The following is a 22,697-nucleotide window of genomic DNA, read 5'->3' as shown; positions in this document are numbered from 1 at the left end:
GATCCTGTGTGGGCACACAGAAGGGGCGTTATCAGTGGTTATCAGCCCCATACACGGGTCAGAAAAGGCCCTACCGCACCTACAGGCCGTTTTCATCCATTCACATCTTACAGTGTGGAAAATGTCATTTTTACAGGCATTTTTTCTGTATTACTTTCGCATATTGGCTAATTAATCACCGTTAATATGCTCGCCCTTTAAATGGTCATACCTGAAAATATCCCGTTGACCAGCAGACTTCAGCGGTGAGCTGGATTCCTGTTGGACAGGATCTGGAGTCTTCTCTTCTATTAGTATTGACAGTTTGTGTTAATAAATTGACTAGATACTGACCAGCAATATTTATATTTAAATATAGCTACTGACTACAATTTTGTAATTTAGAAGTCGCAAACAAGCCCTGAAGTTAGCTGTCATTTGGATTTTGAGGAACGTCTATTCCTGCAGTTACGGTGCCAGTGCTTGGCCAGAAAGGACGAAATCGTCGTAGCCTACACATCATAAGTTTATTGAACATGAAGGAGATATGCGGAGTCCTTGTTTTTCTCCTCACTCAAGCTGCCTTGGCCTCAAGAGGTACGTATCGGCTGCCCTTTTTATGTACATCTGCAACCTGTTTTCCTGGTCTACAGTGAAGATCCTGTTATTTGGCCGTGAGGTATGTGTGAGCATCCCGGTCCAGCCTGCAGTCTAGTGGACTCTGCCCCGCCGTATCTGAATAAGGTAGAATGGCTGCGTGTGATTGAAACAGTTCAATCGTCCCGACAGTGACTCTTGACGTTTAAACTTCACTAGCTTCTAAACTGTAAAACTTTGACATTTAAAACTTCAGGAAGTGTTAAAGTACTAACTAATCTTTTATGTGATCTGACCACGGCACATGGAACAATAAACACAACACGTCATTCAAAAAAAAAAGAGGAAAAAACAGGAAGTTACAGTCATAGCTAGAAGCCTATTCATGGAAACTTTACTTTGCTTAACAGAACTTGACGTGACCGATAATTGTTTTCAGTAAGACCTGTGACTTTTGTGTAGTGTATTAACAGACCGTTACATAATTCATATTGATAAAATAGGCTACTTATCAACAGCCTTGACCATCCTCGATATTATTATTCAGGGGCGTTGAAACTGAAATTGATTATAGTTGGTCATTTGATTTTATACCCGGATCATTTTGACCTATAGGACAGAAAAGGAACAAAGAACACTTTCAAGTCCACAGAGATATGGATCAGAAGAGGAAGCAGTGATTCAGTAATTGTTTACAAATATGTTGCTATTTCTGTATGGGTGGGCCATACATCCTGTTTCCCTGACATGTCCTCTTTATGGGACTTAAAAAAAATGCGTCCGTCCGGGATTTCTAAATTGCCCAAATTGTCCGGGCTTCACTTTTTCCCCCTACAGTCTGCAGTCATTGTGTGCGTTTTTGCATTGCTTTAACCTTTCTCTTTAGGTCCCACCTTCTCATACGTCACCATTGGTCGGTCATGTGAGCCGATAGTCCTTCACTATAGCTCATCATGCTACTATACTAACATTAAACTTTTTATTAGCCTATACATTGCCAATGGTGACACCAATTACTTCACTCCCCACCAGCTCCATCCTTCAGCACACTGTCTCCCTCCTCCTGCCCCTACTGTCGCCTTTGTTTTGAAAACCAAAATATGATCACCCTAACTAAAGACAACACATAACGCGAACCCTCACTCTGGTATGCCTGAGAAAAGTTATTGGCTGAAATTTACTGTAGGCTTATGTCTGATAATCAGTTGATGATTTTAGAAATGCTAGAGGTCATACATCAGTTTCCCCAAGAGCAACAACAACCTGTTTGACAAGACGACAAAATTAATTTAACAGTAACTTTTTAATTAAGAATTAGTTAAGAATAAATACACCTTTTATTTTTACTTCGACTTAAATCAAGTTTAAAACCAAATCTGTTTATGTTAGAGCGCCCACTAGTGGCCGTAGTTATAATGACGGGAGCAAAAGTCCACATACAGGGAGGAGGTCAGGGTGGATGGATGGAAATGCATTTATCAAAAACCCAGAAATCAGGAACCTGTTGTTCTTGTAGCCTAACTCTGTTGCTGACTTTGTTGTAGCTGAGTGTAAAAGGTCTGTATCTGGTCTAATGCTGCTTCTTCAACAGACCCAGAGGTGGTTTGCTCTTCTGATCCAGTGGAAGCTGCAGTCAGTGAGGACGTGATTCTGCAGTGCCACCTTGAACCCCCACTGGATGCAACAGATATGACAGTGGAGTGGAGTCGTGGGAGCCATAACCAGTTTGTACACCTGCATCAAGACGGAAAAGACAGTCCTGCAGAGCAGAAGGAGCACTTTGAAGGAAGAACATCTCTCTCTCATGAGGGTCTGACCAAAGGAAACCTGTCACTGAAACTCTCCTCAGTACAGCTCTCTGACGCTGGAAGATACAGATGCTCCTTTCACACTGAAAAAGTGCACAAGAGTTGTTATGTTAACCTCACTGTTGGTAAGTTCACTGAAGATCAGGATTCAGATTCTACAGTGTAAATTTCACCAGTATCAAACAGCAGCTGTAAAGCAGATAAGTAGGAAAACGTGTTAGAAAATAAAGTGTTTTAATATTTATTTCTATTTTTCAGCAGAAAATACAAACAACACTCAAGAGCAACACGCAGCTTTCAGTAAGTAAGAAGCTAAAATTAAGAAAGACAAAGATCTGGTTAAATACAGAGAAAGTCATAGCAGAGAAAACTTTACTTTTTAAATATCTTATCAGAATGTTTAGGACTAAAGCCTAGATACAGCCATACTTGCAGCTTTGTGAGGCTGAAGTTTGGCTGAGTAGAGATTTGTTTTCTGAATGTTAACAAGTGCTAACATCCTCACTAAGGTGTAAAATGTGGACCCACAGGAAAAAAGCCTTTGCTGCATCATTCGCTGCACTCGCTGTGTTAAGCTCACTAACATTATCAAAACCTCTCTTCTCTCATCGGGTTTGACTGTGCTGTGAGATCTTTCCTCTTCTCTTTCAGGTCAGGACAGTAGCATAGGCAGTTACGCTGGCATTATCACTGTGATTGTCATCCTCATTGCCATTTTTTGCTTTGTCATTAGCACAGTAGGTGGAGTGAACTGTGTCACCGGTAAGTCATTAATCTCTCCTCAAGTTTCCCATTTTAAATTTGCATTTGAAAGTGTTTGTAGAGAAACAAAATCTCTAAAGCCCTGGACATACTTGCTTTTAACAATGCAAACGCGTACGCAAGATGGCTGCCACGCTTATCCTGCGTTCCTTTGAAGCGTAGGTTGTGCACGTCCCCAGAAATTAACGCTACGCGTCTGCGAGATGCTATTCATCACATGAACGTGGGGGGAGGTCAGCTGCGATCTCCTGTTCCACACACCAGCCCTGGTGGCAAAAGAAGAAGGTCAGCAGCAGACTTTAAAAAGATTTATGGCGAGATGTTTACAATAAAACACCTGGAGCTAGTCCGCAATTACCAAGATCATTATGATGTCTCATTAAAATCTCAACCTCCTCGAGATTTGCATTGTTTGGTTTATTTACGATGTGCAAATTCAGAGGAATGATCCGGCCCTGATCTGCCCCCTAGTGGATTCACATTTAATCCTCCAGGTACACGCAAAGTACGCAGGCAAGTATGTGAACAATGCCGTTTGTGTCACCCACGCCTGTCTACGCCCATGTGTTAAAAAGCAAGTATGTGGGGGGCTTAATGTTACATAAAGATGGAGCTCAAAAGTTAATTGGGGGAGTGGACCTATTGGTCATAAGACAAATGATGGATGTGGGGAGTTTCTTCAAACGTAGAAAAGCATTTTTCGCATCAGATGACAGTGTCACATTATTCATTATACTGCATTAGCAGAAACATTAGAGAAAAACTTGAGAAACACAAACGTCTTTGAATTCCTAATTATGAACAAAAAGGCTTCTGAACCACTGTTAACTTTCACTTTGTGACATTTCAAATTTTCTTTCCCTGCAGCTTCTTTAAAGGCTTAAATAACCTGCCATTTATTTGAAGCAGCTGCTGCCAGGGTATCACATACTGTAGAGTCTCGATCAAGTAGATACAGTATAGTGTAGTTAGCTAAACTTAACCATACGTTAACCAGAGTGGGAAGAGAAAATGCTCACCAGTCGTTTTGAAATGTACTAACACATGACTTGTTTTGTTGTTTAGGTTCTGCGTGTGAATGTACAGGATTGTGTTTGGAGGCATGTATGGAGGGGTGTATGTCTACGTGACAACATCTGGAACACTTTTAAGAAGCTCTGGCTACAGTAGTACTTGGTTTTGCACTGTTTTTTATTCCATCCAGAGATTTATCAGGTGACTTCACAAGTTAGTTTCTGGGAAACGCTCCTGGTTTTGCAGGAGCTACAAAGTTAAATTCTCTTATATTTGATGTAAATGTTGTAGCCTATTGTTCAGACAAAGTATTCTCCTAAAGGGAAATTCCACTGATTTTTTGTTTACACTTTTATTTAATGTTTATTTTTATAGTGACAAGTCAACACCATTAACCAGTGCCACTTGCATTTATAGACTCCGGTAGTTTGCAAGACTGAACAAAAACTACTTTACATTAAAGGGGCATTATGGAGTTTCCAGCAGCCACTGGCAGTACGGTTTTAAGATTACAACCAGGCGTGTGCTCGTACACACGTGCTCGCTTGAACTCATGAGCGAGCATAATCCAAAACACAACCGCTTTCATACAGAAATCCTGCAATAAACACAGGAGCACCAGCACGCAGGCTGTGGCTTTTCACTCAGACATGTTCAGGCTCTGTTACTTGAACGCTCCCGTCTCAGACGCAGATCAACACCGGCTCCGTACTTTTCATTCAGCACAGTATTCCCGGAAAAAGGCAAAGTGAGAGCGGCTATAGACAGGCAGGGAGATTCACACAACATGGTGGAAACTCACTCAGGTAAAGTCCCACTGCAACGTTGCAGTACTAGTTTTATCAGCTGCAGGTTGAACTAATCCATGCTCATTAGCTGATCATGGTACATTTACTGCATTTATCCGACGTGTTACATTGTGAGCTCGCCTGCTGCTTTCAGTAACTGACTTTACCAGCTGTGTATCTGTCACTGGAGGCTCAGCGATGTCAGCACAGCTACATGTATTGGATGATAACGAAACGAGTAATGAGCTGGACTGAATATTATAAGGAGATTGTGTCACACTTTATAACTGTTAGACCGCAGTAAGTAACTTTACTGTAGTGTGAGTGGACTGCATGTCGTTAGCTGCTGTGTAGTCTGAGAGGTTCGGGAGCGCGCACAGAGCTGAGTCCGACCCCGAGACCTCACATTAAAAGCAGAATAGTGGCTGATGCAAGCAACGGAGAAAACAGGCGTGCGCTTCATTCCTAAGTGAGTTTTGAGCCCGTTGACAATAAGGCAATGAAAATTTCATTTATTAATAAGTAATTTCTTTGACAAACTTACATATAGCCCCTTTAAAGTAGGTGTATTTATATTGTTGTGTTTTTATATGGAAATTACTTAAACTCCTTCATGAGGGCACAGTTTGTATATTTCTACATTAATAGGACACTTTGTCAATGTACAACAGGATTGTGTTGATATGGACTTCTGTTATGTATGATGTGCTGGATCTCTCTATCTCTGTGGACCTGTTATTGTGCAGGTGGTCTGCTATGATTGGCTGGTTTATATGATTCGCTCGGTAGTTATTGGTTGGTTTAAGTTAAAGACTGTAAAGTCTGGAAAAAGTATTATCCTAAAGGGAAACTCTACTGATTTTACACCTCAAACTATGTTTACAGCACTTTTTGAGTTCTACTGCATCTATTTCTTTATTTAATGTTTATTTAAGTAAATATTAGGGACAACAGCATTTATAGTCTCAGCTAGTTTCTACAACAAAAAAAAAAAAAACACAAACTATTTTGTTAACATTGAAGCTGGCGTAAAAAAAATCTAGTTTTTGTAGCATTAACCGCCATGTCATAATGAAACTATAAACATTTTTTATTATTATCTATTATTGTTATTAAGATTGTTTGGGAGGAGAATGGGGGCACAGTTGTTTTGATTTTGTCAGAGCCCACAGTGTCAGAATTTGAAACTCCTGTTTTAAAGCAAGTGATTTATGAAAGAGTACTGAATGTATGTTCTTAATCTTAATTACACCCTACGATACAAAAATCATGATGGAACAATCAAAATAATGCTAGATGAGTCTCTGAAGGGAAAAATAAAGGATAAATCAAAAGGGTCCATCATCCTAGCACAAATGTGCTCAGTATAATTAAATAGATAAATCAACTAATTCTATTAATTCACTCAATCAATCAATCAATCAATCAGTCAATCAGTCAATCAATCATACATTTTACTCCATGTGTTGTCTCATCCTGATTTTTTGATAAGCGACAGCATGATGCTGGATAATCCAGCTGTGAATAAATGTATGTTCACTCACAGATGTTGAAGGCTCTTCTTGGTTTTGACTGAAAATTGTGAAAGTTTATCATTTTTTGTTGTTTTTTTTAACAAAAATCCTCCCAGAGGAGACATTAGGAGCTGAACAGTGACATAAATAAATCACAAATGAGACCTAAAGGCCCAGTCAATCCTTTTTTGATCCATCTTAACATACAATTATTCCTACCAGCAGGTTTCTTATTTATGAATGAAACTATTTAAGATGCCTGTTCAGGACTGCCATCTACTGTTGGAAGACCAGCAACTTGAAAACAGTATTTACAATACAGACAACAACTTGAATGTAAGCAAACACAATACTTAATGAAATATTATTCTAAATGTTTAGTTTTATTGTTCAGAAGTGTTCACTTAATTGTTTGTTTATTACTGAGGTCATATTTAAAGGTGCTGTACTTGCCAGCGTTATAATGAGAGAGGCACAATATAAGTAAAACCTCTGAATGTAACTGTAGCTGTCTGAGTATAAAGTGTGTGTATAAAGTAGCTGGTTTATTTATGCACTTGCTGCACCAACAAGGTCTGACTAAAAAAGACAAACTAAATGTCCCAGTCACAGCATCAATAAATACGGAATAATTTATGCATCATAAAAGTAGACCCAAACTTTATACTGTAAACTTAATACATTGTGAATTGCTATTTTCATAGAACACAACAATCTGTGAATTTAAAATGTAGCCTGTATGAAATGCATGTATTTCATTACTGAGTGTGATGTAACACTTAGTTCCGCTCAGACAGAGAGTTGTTTTCTATCAACAGCGCTGTTAATGCTCCGTGTTTGCAGGAGCTCATTCCAGTGTAGACATTTAGGGAAAGGTCCTTGTCGAGCTGGAAGTCCATGGCACAGGACCCGGGCACTCCTTCTTGGGTAAGAATCCAGGCGTCAGCTTAGTCTCCCAGATCAGATGAGATCGGGCGTGCCCAGTGTGGTGTGGCTGTAAATGGCACAAATGGCCCTTCAAATGATATTAAACTGTTATTAAACAAACAAGAATTCTGTTTCTTCTGTAAAAGGTGCTCCTGAGTAAACCTTAATGATTTTCCTTCTCTGTTATACAGTATAATTCAGAAAAGCTGTTATAGTAAACTCTTTGTAGGACATTGTCATTATTCAAAATCTACGTGGCCCCTGTGATCTTATCGTGAGACTGTAGGGAATCCTGAACTCTAGCTTTATAACATTGTGGGCTAACAGAACTTACAGGGAACAGTTGCTGCTGAGTCATTTTATTTACGGCTAAATTATTGTTCATGTATTTTACTAATAGTTAGATTGGACAGGCCTTCACAAACAAAATACTGAAATTTTGCCTTGACAGAAGGGCACTTTGGACATCAAGGGGGGCAGATGCTCAAGCCTGTCCTGGTGACCCTCTAGCCATTATAGTTGACTCTGATCTTAGTCTAAAATTTACATAAAAGTAGTAACAAGATCAACTTGTTATTATCGTTCAAATAAATAATAAAATCTACTAACTAGCTAACTAACTTCTCTTCAGTTTGGGATTTCCTTTTTTAAAATACTTTTTGGCATCTCTGTTTCTACTGTGGATTTCTTCCTGTCTGACCAGAAAATATCAAATCTCTTACTCAACTGCTCCAACAGAAGATGGAGCATTAACAGCGCTGTTGATAGAAAACAACTCTCTGACTGAGCGGAACTAAGTGTTTCCTTCTCCGTCCCTCCAGCTCAGTGATTTCCTGCTCCAGCTCTGAAATGAGCCTCTGTGCCCTCTAATCTACTGCTGCCTGCTTCCTCTGGATCACCTTCACCAGCTCAGCCTGACTTATCTCCATGGAATTAAACAGAGCAGAGAAGACCTCCTTGCTTTCCTGACCTGCTTTAAATTTTCCTGAAGGCTTTGGATAGTGAAAATTGGATGGCATACATTGTTTAAATACATTGTTTACCTGAATGTTTGAGCTTCACTGTGCAGAAGAAGAAGCAGAGTGTCCGTACTCGCCTCCTATCTGAGTTTAACATGTTGAGGTGTCAGCATGATTTTATATCACTAATATATCATTAAGTTCACAACTAGTGCATAAACCAATTCAGGTCCAATATGCAGGAGACTTCTTCTGTCCAGCAGTTAAACTTCCCAAATAAAAAACATCTGCATTTTCACAGATTCTGGATTTTATTCATGTGAGAGAAGGAACTGATTTTTAACAATTTCATTGAACAGTATTTGTTGGGAAAACGTATCAGAAATTTACACATCTATTATTTCTATCTATTATTGAAAGAATACTTTGTCTTAAAACATCTCTGGAAGGAATCTTTAAGCTATAATAACAATACATACAGCAAATTATCCTCAGAACAGTAGAGTACTAGTACTAGTATATGTAAATACAAAACAGAATAATTAGGACAAATTACATTTCAGGGGAATGTGATAAAATGTCATTCCTCTCATTAGTTTTTTTGATTCGCTTCAAGGAAACCATTTCAAAGTGTGAAGTCTAAATAACTTGAATAAAAAGAGTTTGTATTGCGTATTTATTCTCCTGCATTTCATCTTGTTCTGATCGCACGTCTCAACACTTTGAAGGACAACTGTGGCGACAAACTGAATCGTCTGAAGACCTTTATTAAAAAAAAAAACACACACAGAAAAATTTTTAATAATGAACAAAATAATTAGTAGATTATTTGATTTGAAAGTGAATAAAAAACAAGTCATGACAGCGAATATAATGTCTTACCTCCTCCAACAAACTCAGCAAGTCCGAGTCTGACAGCAGAGTAGATGCCTCTAAGTTTATGTTCATGGCAAGAACATAATCTGTTGACATAAATCCACACTAAGTTACATGAAATAATACACGTGATAATTGATTCCTTTAATAAAGATCAATTTTCAAAATCATTTGAAAAATAACAACCATAAATACTGTCTTTGAATCCGTTTATGCTTTTAGTTATTGTGTTTACATATGTAACAAAAAAAACTTTATGAAACAAACATCAAAAAAAGTCTCACATTTTATTTCTGTACACAATAATATTAACATTTGTGAAATTATAGTTGTTTGTGTATTTATAAAATTGTAAATTTGTTTAATTAATTTATTCCCTGGTTTTATTTGAACAGGATAAACAGTTTCTGTTTGAGCAACAGTTGAAGTAAACACAGTAAATAATAAAAAACAAAGAAGAGACAAAAAAAACTTTACAACCACGCTGATGAAAATACGCTTATGAGTTGGACACTCAAGGCAAAGGATCAGACCATGTAATGAATGAAACAGATGCATATACTTACAAGGCTCTTTTGTTGTAGAACGCAGAGTCAGAGGTTTTGGAAAGATGGGGTTTGTTTACATGGAAAAAAAATAATATTTTCAGGTGAGATGATAATTTGTTAATGTCTTTTGAAAGTCAAAGACAAACTTCAGTTGTATGATATATCATAACCAAAATTGAAACACATTTTTGATTTATACAAAAAGCAAAACAAGTAAAAATGACATGGAATAATGAGCTAAAGTTATTACATTTAGTCATTTAGCTACCACTACTGCTAAGTGCTAATAGCTGTCCAGTAGTTTCATCAGTTGGAAGATGAAAATGTCATGCCTGGTTAAATACACATTAATGAAAGTCAAACATCTTACTTGTGACTGCAGTTATGGTTACTCCACTGCTTCTGACATCCTCAAACACAGAGAAGAGAGTGAACGTGTATGTAGTTTCAGCAGTGAGCGATGACACAGTGTAAGTTACTGGTCCATGTCCATCTGGTGCAGGGATGTCGATCTCTGCACCGTTAACCTGGAGAATAAAGCTGAAGCTGTTGTTCACTTTATTCCACTGCAGAGTGATGCTGGTCCCTTCTTGTGCAGTTGCTCTGAAGTTTTCTGCATCTGGAGGAGCTGAGAAAAAAAGAGCAGTGAAAAATGTATAAGAAACTGCTGTAAGTAAAAGTGACAATGTTTCCACTGACAGTGAAACATAGTTCATTTTGTTTCTGTTGCTGTCTGTTAGGGACAGAGCAAGTAATACACTTGCTTGTGCTACTAAGGATGTTTTTTTTTCTGGATCATGATCGTTTTGGGCGGCTTGATTACATACAAAGTAAAAATACAAGTTCAAATTTTTCAACTTCAAATTCGCTTGACGCGATGTTGCAAAAGCCTCTCAGCGGTGAGATTGTCCAAATGTCTCCGGCGGCTTCAGAGTGTTGTGTGGAGAGGGCCAGGCAGAGCGGGCGATTTTAAATCTGCTGGCCGACGGAGAGCTACTAAAGAACAGGGAAGTGTATGGGGAGCAGCGCTGCAGCTTTTGGACAAATAAACACCCGTAGTCGGTCTGGGTTTTGCTCTGACAACTACGCCGTTTAGTCACGGGAGGAGCTCAGATGTAAATGCTCTGTATTTGTATAGCGCCTTTCATGTCTTTTCGACCACTCAAAGCGCTTTTAGCCTACATCTGCATTTACTATTCACACACATTCATACACTGTGTGTATTCCGCCAATTCGGGGTTCAGTATATTGCCCAAGGACACTTTGACATGCAGCCTGGGGGAGCCGGGGATTGAAGAGCCAACCTTCCGATTAACGGCCAACCCGCTCTACCTTCTGAGCCCCAGCTGCCCCAGTTGCTGCTTTTATTAAATTAACTTTTTACTTTAGTTTTTGGGATTACAACTTGATTCATTTTCACTAGCGCTGCTCAGCAGCTAGCTTCCGTGTATAACAGAGTTTATGTAATATATTATTCCACTTGCTCTAAGTTATTCATTTATTATCCATGTATCTGTGGGGATTTATTGGCACCAGGGCGCCCTCTCTCAGACATAGTAGGTAAATACTACTAATGCGCCTGTAATGTTGTTAGTTCACGAGAGACGTGCGCAAGGTGAGTTGCTAAACGCAGCATTGTGTACAAATATTGTGTATTATGCCTGTTAATATGAACTACATGAACACATGCGCACTGTAACTTATGGAAAGGTTGATAAGACAAGTTATGAGTGGGTTGTTGTACTTTTAAAGCGCTAAAGTGTTTAAGTAACGACAAAATGCATCTTCTAAACTAGCTGGCATCAGTGCTAAAACAACTTGCCGTTCTTTTGTAGTGTGCTGTGTGTGAGCTGCCTGAAGTGAGCCAACTGTATGACTGACCAGTACATATTCTGTTCCTTTCCAGATAATAAACGACTGCATTGAGAGATAAACGCCTCGTACTCAGAATTTCACATTCACAACGCAGAGTCGAGGGGTTGATTGAACCAGCCAGCTACAGGGAAGTGAGTTGAGCGCGTTTATACATACGCATCCGGTTCCACTGTGGTTGTTAGCGTCGGATGGCACCCAGAGCTCTGTTGGACCACTACTTCATATTTATATATAAGCCGGACAAAGCTTGACATTGCTGGGAGAAAAGAAAGCGAGGAAGTTGAACTACCTGGTGAGCTCAGACAATGTGTGTCTGTAACTTTATTCCAGCTATTGTTGTACTTTACGGTGACCAAGTTAGCATAGCATAGCCCTGACCGAACTCCATTCTGAAAACAAACATTTTAAAAGCTGCTGTCCTGCTGACAGACCTGACAAAGCATGAATTCATATGTTTAACAAATCTGCATCATATTGTAGTTATCTCAGCATCAGTTTGATCCCTTTATTGCAATAAAATCACAGCAAAATGTTTACTTAGGGTTCATATAGCTGTAGTGGGTTGTGTTTATTTGCTTATGTTGTGTGTGAACACTCAAAATGTCCAGCGGTCAAACTCTCGAATAAAGTGAGGCGAATATTATCTTCGCTTTCAGTGTGAACATACCTTAGTTTTACACTGGATGATGGATAGCTAAGCAGATACAAAGCATAGAAAGTGACATATATTACCGGTAACTGCAGTAACGTTTACACCACTGCTTCTGACGTTCTCAAACACAGAGAAGAGAGTGAACGTGTATTTAGTTGCAGCAGTGAGAGATGAGACTGTGTGAGTTACTGGTCCATCTCCATTTGCTGCAGGGATGTTGATCTCTGCACCGTTAAACTGGAGAATAAAGCTGAAGCTGTTGTTCACTTTATTCCACTGCAGAGTGATGCTGGTCTCATCTTGTCCAATAGATCTGAAGTCTTCTGTTTTTGGAGGAGCTGACACAGAAGAAGAGAAGTGAATTTACTTATCAACAAACTACTTTGCGTCAAAAATGATTCATCTGACTGTTAAGGTTGCTCCATTTTGTTTCCCATTGTTAAGAAAACAAAACGGAGGCTGTGAGAGATTATTTAAGACTTAAGATTTATTTATGTTTTAGCAAAAATGTTTGACTCACATTTCATATCTAACCACATCACAATGTGTGTTTGACAAGAGATGTTGTGAACAATAAATAAAGAATTCAATATTTATTGGATTTGAATTTGGATGACTATGCGTAAATAAAGGAGTTTAATGTGTTGGCCAATGCAGTACTTGAATTAAAGTAAAGAACCAGCACATTTAACACATCTAACAAGATTCTTTTAATCCATCAGCTGTTTGATGCAACACATTTAATGTACTTCTCTACTTCCTTCTCGCCATAATTGTTGTTCCAAATGACGATCCACCACAACCACTTGTAAATCAGTTCTTTTATTTACTATCGTAGAATACGTTCAATCTACTTCATTTCTCACTTTAAACATTATCATACTGATAAAAAAACATTTCAGTATGAACAATCTACTTTATAGTAGCTATAGGTTCATGTTTTTTCTAAAGAAAAAGTTGTGTTTTTCTTGTTCTGATATATTCATTTCAGTACCAGACTTTTATTTCTTTTATTTGGAACATCTTCACAGACAAGAAAGTCATTTCTTTAGGAATGTGATTTCAAATAATGTGCCACTTACAACTTTTTTTAAATTCCGTTTTCCCGTGATAACAGGATAATTATCTCAAGATTGGAAACCGGAGTAATAAATATATTTGAATCAATGGCCGTTTAGGGCTTCCGTTATAACATAAACTGCCTTATGTGAGAAGAGATAAAATGCATTACTTGTTGTGTAACAGATGAATGGGAGAGTGAGGGAGCAGTTAGCATCTGACCACTGTCTTGAGTTACTGAACTCTGTGGTGACACACTGCTCTGTGCTGACTGGTGACCCACTGGCCCAGTTTTGAAACAGAGAGGTGCTCCCGTCAGACCACAGTTGCTCCCAGTGCAGACCAATCCACACATTCTCCCCAATTGTCAGGTTTGTGACGAGGTCATTTTCTGCTTGATTTCGTATACTGCAAGAGAAACAGTAACACATACACATCAAGAGAAGGTTGAGTATAACTGTAACTGAAGAGATAAAACACATGACAAAACAAATTACACACTGCCGTGCATTGTTAGTAATTGTTGGGAAATTTAATATTGTACCATATGTGATTATTTAAGGATTTGGTAACATGTTGAGCCACCTGGACAACGTAACTGTTAATCAACATCTTAAAATCAGTGCAACATAATCACCTTCCAATTGAGGTTTTCTATCCGTACTCTACTTCTATCAATTATCCTGCTTGTAATCATCACAATGATGATGATCATCATCATCAACATCATACTAATCAGCTCAAGTGCTGTACAGTCATAAAACTAAAGATGAAAAATAGATCACTTAAGTATAACTAAAGCAATTAAAAATAAGAAATGAACAGACACAGGAAGGGAAGGATTCAAATGACCAAAATGGTCAAATGCAACAGACAGATTTTCCAATCCATTTGGAACGGCGTTAACGCAGTGGATCACTCAGTTCATGAACTCAGTTCATTCAACTCAAACATTTCAAATCAGAGCTATTCCCTGTCACTACTGGTGTCCCTGGAGCCCCTTCTGTTCATCATCTATCTGCTTCCTCTTGGCCATATCTTTCATAAATTTAACATTCATTTCCACTGCTATGCGGATGACACCCACCTCTACCTGTTCACCAAACCTACCACATCTCTCCCAACCACCTCCCTCTCTGATTGCCTAACGGAAATCAAATCCTGGTTCTCTTGCAACTTCCTCAAACTTAACAGTGACAAAACTGAGGTTGTCAATATTGGCACCAAATCCACTTTGACTAAATCTGACAGTTTTTCTCTTACCATTGACATCTCCAGAGTTTCCCCCTCCCCTCAGGTCAAGAGTCTGGGTGTGATCCTCGACAGCACACTTTAATTTCAAGCTCACATTAATAATATCATTTGGTCTGCATAGTTCCATTTATGTAACATTAATCAGCTCCGACCGTCTCTCTCACGCACTAGTACAGCCATTCTCGTTCACACACTGGCCACATCCTGCATTGATTATTGTAATACTCTTCTTGTTGGTCTTCCTCTCAAATCCATACATAAACTTCAACTTGTTCAGAACTCTGCTGCCCGCATCATCACCAGAAGTCCTTCTATTAATCATATTACCTTCAGCAGCTTCATTGGCTCCCAGTTAAATACCATATTGATTTCAAAACTCTGCTCCTGACCTTCAAGGCCATTCATAACCTCGCTCCTCTGTACCTCACTAACCTCCTTCATATTAACAAACCTACCCGTACTCTTATCACCGTACTCTTCTTCTATTCACCTCACTGTACCTCCTGCTCGTTTGACCACCATGGGGTTCAGAGCCTTCAGCCGCTCTGCCCCTCATCTCTGGAACTCTCTACCACCAGACATCCGCAACATTGACTCACTTTCCATTTTTAAATCCCGTCTGAAAACACATCTTTTTAAAGTGGCATATCCCACGTGATCACTCTTTCTCAATCTTTGTTTACAGTTGTTTTGTACCCTGATTTTGTGTACTATTTCATGTTATTCACTGTAATTTTAGTTGTTAATTTTATCGATTATTGCTGTACTGTTTTATTATGTTTTGTGAGGTGACCTTGAGTGTTCAGAAAGGTACCTATAATTAAAATGTATTATTATTATTATTGAATAAGACACATGCCTTTGGTGAGTTATCATGCTCACTAGTTTCGCAAGTTTTGATTTAATTTGCCTTGGAATAGTTTTGTTTTTATTATTTAATTTTTTTATTGAGCAGTTGTCTGCTCTTTTAATGCTTCTTTTATCCTCTGTACCAGATTTTGTTTTCATAGATTTGTTTTTCTTGTGCTATCTCCACCCCTGTAAAGCACCTTGTAGCCCTGGTTTTGAAAGCTATATAAATAAAATGACTTAACTTGACTTGGTGTGGGAGACCTGGGTTCGATTCCCACTGAGACACTTTACCCCTGGTTGCTCCAAAGACATTCAACGTCTGACATATATAGTAATTGTATGTGTTGGTGCCTTCATTAGTTCACACTGTACCTCGCTAGATCAGCATAATTCTGCCTGCAGAATCTCTGAGCTTCGGTCCAATTCAAAGGTGTGTCGATCTTTACATAGGATGATGTGCCATTGACCGTACCTTAAAATACATTGATAAACAGAAGTTATTAACAATGTGCCATGTAGAAGATCTATTTAGCCCTTTGTTAATTCTCACGCTATAAGAAAACTCACCGGTGTAGCACACAAAGGGTCGGCTGTTGCTGCAATAGTCGTCAAACCACTTTCCAGTATTGCGATTTCGATAGTAAAAGTAATAGTTTACAAACACCACACAGTTCTGTTGTCCATTAAGATTATAGGGATGTCCTGGAAACCAGTTTGTGAACGCTGCCTCTCCTTCACCGTACAAGCTGCTGTCATTCAGGGACCATCTCCAGGTGTAGTTATAGAGGCCTATCCAAGCCTTGCCTGTTCAAAAAGATGTTCATTATATGAAATAGCTGGAATTTTGTGTCTCCTCTATTTTTCTTTGAAGGCCTTTTCTTTCACATTTCACATAATCATATCTTATAATTGTATCTTAATATAGTAGGCTTATCAAACACATGGCTGTTGTGTATGTGCATGATTGTACATAGAGTATACACTTACAGTACATACAGTATACAAACACTACTGGACGCACACGCAGTCAGCGGGCAAAACCGCTTTGGTAGCCGGTCAGAAGACTGTGGTCAACCACTGCAATCAACGTGGATATCGCATTGCTTTTAAATTTTTGTTGACTCAATAATAAACTGTCATTTCAGAGTAGGATCTGCTAAAGCAGCACAGCAACGTGAAACTTAGCCTGTAGAAAGAAACTGCGGCTGCTAATGCCAGTGAAGCATCCACTCGGCAGCAGAGGCTGGTGTAAGGCAACTTTTGTGTTTTGTAAAATCACTGAAATCACTGAATCACTGAAGAATCACTGAACTTACAAATGCAGCTGCAAAACAGTGTCGTTAGATGAAAAGTCGCTTTATTTTTTTGTTTAAGTCAGTGGTGCTAAGAAACATTGTTCTGTAAAAATCATAGGCTACTCCTTGCTGCTGTTGTGAATATGCTATTACTTAGAAAGTCGGGGGGGGACTTGCTTTGATTTATATTATTTTTAAATATATCTTTAGCCTACTGTACAGCCTCATCAGGTCTGAGAGGCTGCAGTGTTTTCAGTTCTGCTGGTTGGACCGTCCTATACACTCAGTACTACAATTCTGCATAGCTTTGGTGTCCCTGTCCAGACGTCTTTAGCATGTCACAGTGGCCCAGGTGAAACACAGGCAGCCTCAGCCAGAGATGTAGAGCCAGTATCATATACAAGCAGCTTAGACGCTAATTGAACAGTTGCTGTGCCACCAAATGACCCAGCAGACTTTATGAAGACTGAGTTAGTGCGCAGAGGTCAGTTCAAACCAGCACTGGACTTTTCTAGAAGAGGTTTCCATTCAGGCTTCTTAGGATTGTAGTGAGAGCATTGCAGTGTTATGTGTGATTGTGCGGCAATGGCAAATTGTTAACATTGCTCACACATCAGGTAGGACGGGCCCAAGGAGATCAGGATTGGCTCTGCCTCAGGTTAATTACTGTTCCAGAAAATGAGCTGCTGAACAGGTTTTCACTATTAGGGATGGGGTGGTGTGGGGCTTTGAAGGCAATAGTAACGTATCAAGTAACATAACTAGTTTGCCTACCATCACAGTTTTTCTCGATTGCTAAAACAAATTTCTTAAAATGATGCCTCTTTTTGTCGAAACTCTAAACACAAATCCACAACTTCTCACCCAGTTCCCCAAACATGACAAAATGAAGCTCTCCACTCAAAACCATTCAGTCTTGCTCAAAAACCAAACTTTGCCCTCAGACATGACACACAAACTACAACACAGTCTTACACACTGGTGAGAAAAATTCAAAACAATACTACACAAACTGGTTTTAAGTAATGTTGATTGTGGTTCTCCCCCTCAGAAACATTTTCACATGACGAACACAAAAGAAATAACAAATGTATACATTGGCACATTTGCACACACTTTGTATTCCTTAGTGTTCTGTACAGTTCAACACACCAAACAACAAATTATTCTGCCCCCAGCGACTTGTCTTTGATCTGGGACAGGCCAGAGATTCTCGTTATCCACCTCCTCCTCCACCTCCCTGCTCCTGCTCCGCCTTCTCCATCTCCTCATCTTCCTCCTATCCCATCTCCTCCTCCAACTCCTACTGTTCCCCTTCCTTCACTTCTTACTCCTCCCTATACTGTGTTTCCTCCTCCTCATCTTCCTCTTCCTCCTCTCTGGCATCCCACACCTCTTCCTTCAGATTTTTCTGGATCCATTGTTCCAAAACTGAATGAACTGACTCTGACTCTTTATCTATTGAAGCTTCTGATTGGTGTGTTATCAATTACGACTCTTTGTGTTTCCACCTGGGTAGCTGTGTGCTAACAGAGCTCAACCTGTGCTGATTGAGTGAACAATATTGAATGTTAGTTCTTTCTCAATGACCACACGGTGTAGGCAATGAGAAATTAAGTGATTTTTGTGTAGAGTTTAGAGAATTGGGTGTGCTTTTTGTGAAATGAAGTTAAGTTGTTAAAAAGTCAGCTTATAGTGTTTAAGCAATGGAGAAAAACTGTAATACCCAGGAAAATGTAAAGTAATACTGTAATGAGTTACTTTTAACTCATTACAATTTTTGAGTAATTTGCTCAACACTATTGCTAGATATGCCGCGTGTTGGTTCTCCTTTCTGCCCCCTTGTTGCTCTTGCATCTCTGTGACGACATTGCACAGAAACCCGTCTATGTGTTTCCAATATTGAGAACTTGCCTGTGTAGCTCGGTGTGGTGTGGATTACGGCAATGGTGTCATTTGTGGTTTCTATGGTGGCCAGGTCAGTGTAGACCTCTCTGCAGAAGCTCTGAGCTTCAGTCCAGTTCAGCGGCATACGCTCAAAGTAGAACTGACGAGTTTGGGCAGAGGCAACATTGACCAGTGTTCCTGAAACAAAGAATATATATTATAGTAATATATAGTATTTTATTACTTACGTTTTTTTGTAAAGCATGTAGATTCTTTCACTTAGAACATGAATAGGCAGGTGGGTTCAGCCATACTGTGGGACTTTGCAATACATTTTTCTTATTGGTGAGATTTTTTATTCTAGCAGGATACACTCTAAGGCAAAACAAGTTTATTTGTAAAGCACATTTCAACCACAAGGCAATTCAAAGTGCTTTCCATAAAACGTAAAAGCAACAGGGCAATGATAAAAAAAAGACATTGAAATACAAATTTTAAAAGAGCATTAAACAGGACAGTAAAAGTTACACTGCAGTTTAAGTGAATAATCTACAGCCTTCATGACTACAGGGTATGGAAACAATAAACAGCTATGCTCGACTTAATGTCTTAGAGCTTTACCCAAGTTCAGCCTGCCTCAGTAAATTGGTGTTTAGTGTTTACCACTCACATTTCTTTTGTCATTTTAAGTATTTTCTGTCTTTAAGTTACTCTTTTTCTCAGTTTGTCACAGAAATACTTTGGTATAGGCACTTCTGAATGATCAAAATAAAGTAAATTGTTCAATCTCAGCAGAGAAGGGCCCGGTAATAATAATAATAATAATAATTCTGCCCTTGAAACTCTCTGGGCCTGGCTTTGATTAGATGATGCTACCTTTGTTCAGACTGGAGCATCTGGTGCGGGACAATGTGTTCATATATTTAATTTAAATACCATTGCTACTATTGGTACTTATCAAGTGTCCACCCTGGATTTTTCCTCTAGTTTGATTGGCCATAGATGTAGGATGGATGGGGCTTGTCTGCTGTCCACCTTGACCGTGAGCCAGACATAATCAGCGCATATTATCTCAGCTCAAACAAACAGCAGAATAATCAAACAAGAGGCACCAACCTGTGAGCACAAGGAGGATCAGCCCATAATCCATGAGTTAGACCTTTGAAAAAAAATGCATTTTAAAACATACATGTCAATCAGATTCTACTAAAATGTGTCAACCAACTCCACTTAGCTTTTATATGAGGTTACATGTGGATGTGAGTCAGTGGATAGATGACCAATAAATTGCAGAAAATGGGACAGTTGATTCTACTTACCGCTGTTTAACCTCCTCCTGCTTAAAAACTACAAGACTTCAGACTTCCCTGATGGTCACTTACTGTGTGCTGCTTGTAATGAAGCTAAGAATTTGTTTTGTGATTAACAGTGCTCACCTGCTGTACTGACGTTTTTGAAATGGGTGCAGTTAAGATTTAGTGAAGAAAAACAGGTTCTTGTATGACAAAGACAATCCTGCTGCCAGAATCAGGGAGTAAAAGCTAAACCTGTTTACGGTCATCACATTGTTCTTTGAAATGTTTTGAAGCAGTCAGCTATGCAGACATGTTCAAACCCAACCTGTGTACTTCTCATGCTATATAGCACAGAGCTAGTTATTTCATTTGCAATCATTTCATACAACATTCATAAAAATCCTTAATTTAGATAAAGGACTCATCAGATTTTTATTAAATCAACTTCCCTAAATGACTATAACTTGGTCAGTGCTTTCAGGTTGCTGCCAGACCGCCCTGTTGCAGGTCTCCCTTTGTGTGCAGCAAGCAGTAAAGCAAACTGTTGTTCGACTGCTTTGAAAATGTAGTTTATGAAAGGCTAAATGCCACAAAATATGGATTGAAGAACTGAGCACAGGGAGATTTCCTGGTTCCCTGAGAGCTCTCATCAATTGTCAGCTTAAACAGCGGCAGTGATGATATAACAAGTAGGGGAATCCACACAGCCATTGTGTCTCAAGGCCTTTTTTGATGAGGAGCAATGCTCTGCCTGCGTACTTGCTTGGATCCACGGGGCGTACTGCGTTTCCCATGTCAACAGACAGGCAAGTCAAGCACCTCATGGGTAAACACCAGGTGCCGGGCAGTAACCTTGGCAACGGCTACTGTGCGCTATTGAATCCCTGTCAGTACAACTCTCCTGTTTTGTTTTTTAATTTAAATATATTTTAAATATATTGTCTAAAACATATTGAATGATAGATGTGTACCCCTGGGTTTTTGCTCAGAGTCCTACGTGGTGCAGCAACAGCTGCACGTAGGCCTTGGTTCACTACCAGAAGCTTTTCCATTCACTGATTCAGAAAATCTCTAGACTTTGTGTCCTCTCTGTCTCTGGATGCAACAGATATGTCAGTGGGATGGAGTCGTGGGCACTTTAACCACCTGGATTAAGACGGAAAACAGTGCTGCAATTTATCAAAAGCCCTGAAATCAGGAACCTGTTGTTCTGGTAGCTTAACTCTGTTGTTGACTTTGTTGTAGCTGAGTGTAAAAGGTCTGTATCTGGTCTAATGCTACTTCTTCAACAGACCCAGAGGTGGTTTGCTCTTATGATCCAGTGGAAGCTGGAGTCAGTGAGGACGTGATTCTGCAGTGCCACCTTGAGCCCCCACTGGATGCAACAGATATGACAGTGGAGTGGAGTCGTGGGAACCATAACCAGTTTGTTCACCTGCTTCAAGACGGAAAAGACAGTCCTGCAGAGCAGAAGGAGCACTTTGAAAGAAGAACATCTCTATCTCATGAGGGGCTGACCAAAGGAAACCTGTCCTATTTTTCAGCAGAGAATAAAAACAACACACAAGAGCAACAAGCAGCTTTCATTAAGTAAAAACTAAATTTTAGAAAGAGAAGTTGACTATTTCAATATCTTTTCAGAATGTTTAGGACTAAAGCCTGCAGCCATACTTGCAGCTTTGTGAGGCTGAAGTTTGGCTGAGTAGAGATTTGTTTTAAATGCTGACAAGAGCTAACTTCCTCACAATGGTAGATAATGTGGACCCACAGGAAAAAAAGCCGTTGCTGCATCACTCGCTGTGTTGAGCTCACAGCTCTGAGCACACGCTGATGAAAGTATCAACATTATCAAAACCTCTCTTCTCTCATCAGGACTGTGGTGCTGTGACATCTTTCAGGTCATGAGGTTGCCGTAAGCCTTCACGCTTGCATTGTCCTCATTTGCTTTGTCACTGGCACAGTACATGTGGAGGGAATTGAATCACTGGTAAGTCATGAATCTCTCCTTTAAGTTACCCGTTGTAGATTTGCATCTGAAAGTTTTAGTAACCGCAATGTCCCTCAAAAGAGAAACAGAATCTCTAATGTTACTTTAAGAGTGAGTTCAAAAGTAAACTGGGGAAGTATTGGTCACTTTCACAAATGATTGAGTTCACACAGAAGTTCTTCACACAGAAAAACATTTTTCACAGTGTATGACAGTGTCACATTACTTTATTATACATAACATACATTAAGTGGAACAAAATGACTTTACTGCACGAATGATGCCTCTGTTTTGTTTCAAGTAATGTTCTTGTTGGCAAAAACAGGCTAGCAGACCTGAATAACACAAACATCTTTGAGCGCCTTAAAGGTTTGTGGAACAATATTAATCTTCACTTTGTGAAATGTCTGACTTCCTTTCCCTACAGATTCTTTAATGGCTCAAATAAGCTGCAAATTATTTGAAACAGCTATGACACTATTTTGCCAGGTTGTCACATACTGCAGAGCTTTCGCCAAGTAGATTTAGTAAACTAAACATAACCATACATTAACCAGAGTGGTGATGAAAGTGCAAACACTCACACACGTCATTTTGAAATGCACTAACACATGAAGTGTTGGGGGAATGTCCGGGAATGTGTGTGGAGACATGTATGGATTTACGGACAACATCTGGAACACTTTTAAGAAGCTCAGACTACTGTAGCACTTATTGTTGCACTAGTTTTTATTCCAACCAAAGATTTGTATCAGGTGATTTTGCAAGT

At 39.3% G+C, this 22,697-nt stretch overlaps 2 protein-coding genes across 8 annotated transcripts; one reads left to right on the top strand and one right to left on the bottom strand.

Annotated features, from left to right (window-relative positions):
• The first annotated feature begins 68 nt into the window (after window positions 1–68).
• On the top strand, window positions 69–8,650 carry LOC119912359 (butyrophilin subfamily 3 member A2-like). 7 transcript variants are annotated; one of them, XM_038731517.1, is made up of 5 exons: window positions 77–576; window positions 2,168–2,509; window positions 2,643–2,684; window positions 3,118–3,146; window positions 8,211–8,650. In XM_038731517.1, the coding sequence occupies exons 1-4, from the start codon at window positions 516–518 to the stop codon at window positions 3,123–3,125; spliced, it is 453 nt and encodes a 150-aa protein (XP_038587445.1). In that variant the 5' UTR covers window positions 77–515; the 3' UTR covers window positions 3,126–3,146; window positions 8,211–8,650. The 7 variants fall into 7 exon arrangements, 6 of the variants coding, with proteins under 6 accessions (XP_038587440.1, XP_038587439.1, XP_038587445.1 ...); XM_038731514.1 differs by having other exon boundaries at window positions 3,036–3,146; XM_038731515.1 differs by lacking the exon at window positions 8,211–8,650 and adding an exon at window positions 4,212–5,272 and having other exon boundaries at window positions 78–576.
• Window positions 8,651–20,089, bottom strand: LOC119912355 (macrophage mannose receptor 1-like). The gene is made up of 11 exons (XM_038731505.1): window positions 19,966–20,089; window positions 19,763–19,805; window positions 18,674–18,844; window positions 16,032–16,268; window positions 15,837–15,936; window positions 13,531–13,766; window positions 12,380–12,637; window positions 10,143–10,400; window positions 9,791–9,796; window positions 9,231–9,310; window positions 8,651–9,111 (listed from the first exon to the last, which is right to left on the bottom strand). Exons 2-11 carry the CDS (start codon window positions 19,794–19,796, stop codon window positions 9,040–9,042), a joined length of 1,452 nt encoding a protein of 483 aa, XP_038587433.1. The 5' UTR covers window positions 19,797–19,805; window positions 19,966–20,089; the 3' UTR covers window positions 8,651–9,039.
• Between the last annotated feature and the right edge of the window lie 2,608 nt (window positions 20,090–22,697).

Source organism: Micropterus salmoides, unplaced genomic scaffold (genome assembly GCF_014851395.1).
Source record: "Micropterus salmoides isolate LMB-PRFRI ecotype aquatic unplaced genomic scaffold, ASM1485139v1 Ms_hic_scaffold_2, whole genome shotgun sequence".
In the NCBI taxonomy this organism is placed as follows: domain Eukaryota; kingdom Metazoa; phylum Chordata; class Actinopteri; order Centrarchiformes; family Centrarchidae; genus Micropterus; species Micropterus salmoides.
The sequence above is the reverse complement of the archived record's forward strand: the minus strand, read 5'-3'. Positions and strand labels throughout refer to the sequence as shown.

Bases quoted from the DNA above. Each gene is read 5' to 3' on its own strand.
- LOC119912355 (XM_038731505.1), bottom strand. From the start codon at position 19,796: ATGGATTATGGGCTGATCCTCCTTGTGCTCACAG. The intron at 13,767-15,836 runs GTACAGTGTGAA...TTTCTCTTGCAG, and splicing joins AATTATGCTGATCTAGCGAG to TATACGAAATCAAGCAGAAA. The intron at 9,112-9,230 runs GTAAGACATTAT...TTTTTAATAAAG, and splicing joins TGCTGAGTTTGTTGGAGGAG to GTCTTCAGACGATTCAGTTT.
- LOC119912359 (XM_038731511.1), top strand. From the start codon at position 516: ATGAAGGAGATATGCGGAGTCCTTGTTTTTCTCCTCACTCAAGCTGCC. The intron at 577-2,167 runs GTACGTATCGGC...CTTCTTCAACAG, and splicing joins AGCTGCCTTGGCCTCAAGAG to ACCCAGAGGTGGTTTGCTCT. The intron at 2,510-2,642 runs GTAAGTTCACTG...TCTATTTTTCAG, and splicing joins TTATGTTAACCTCACTGTTG to CAGAAAATACAAACAACACT.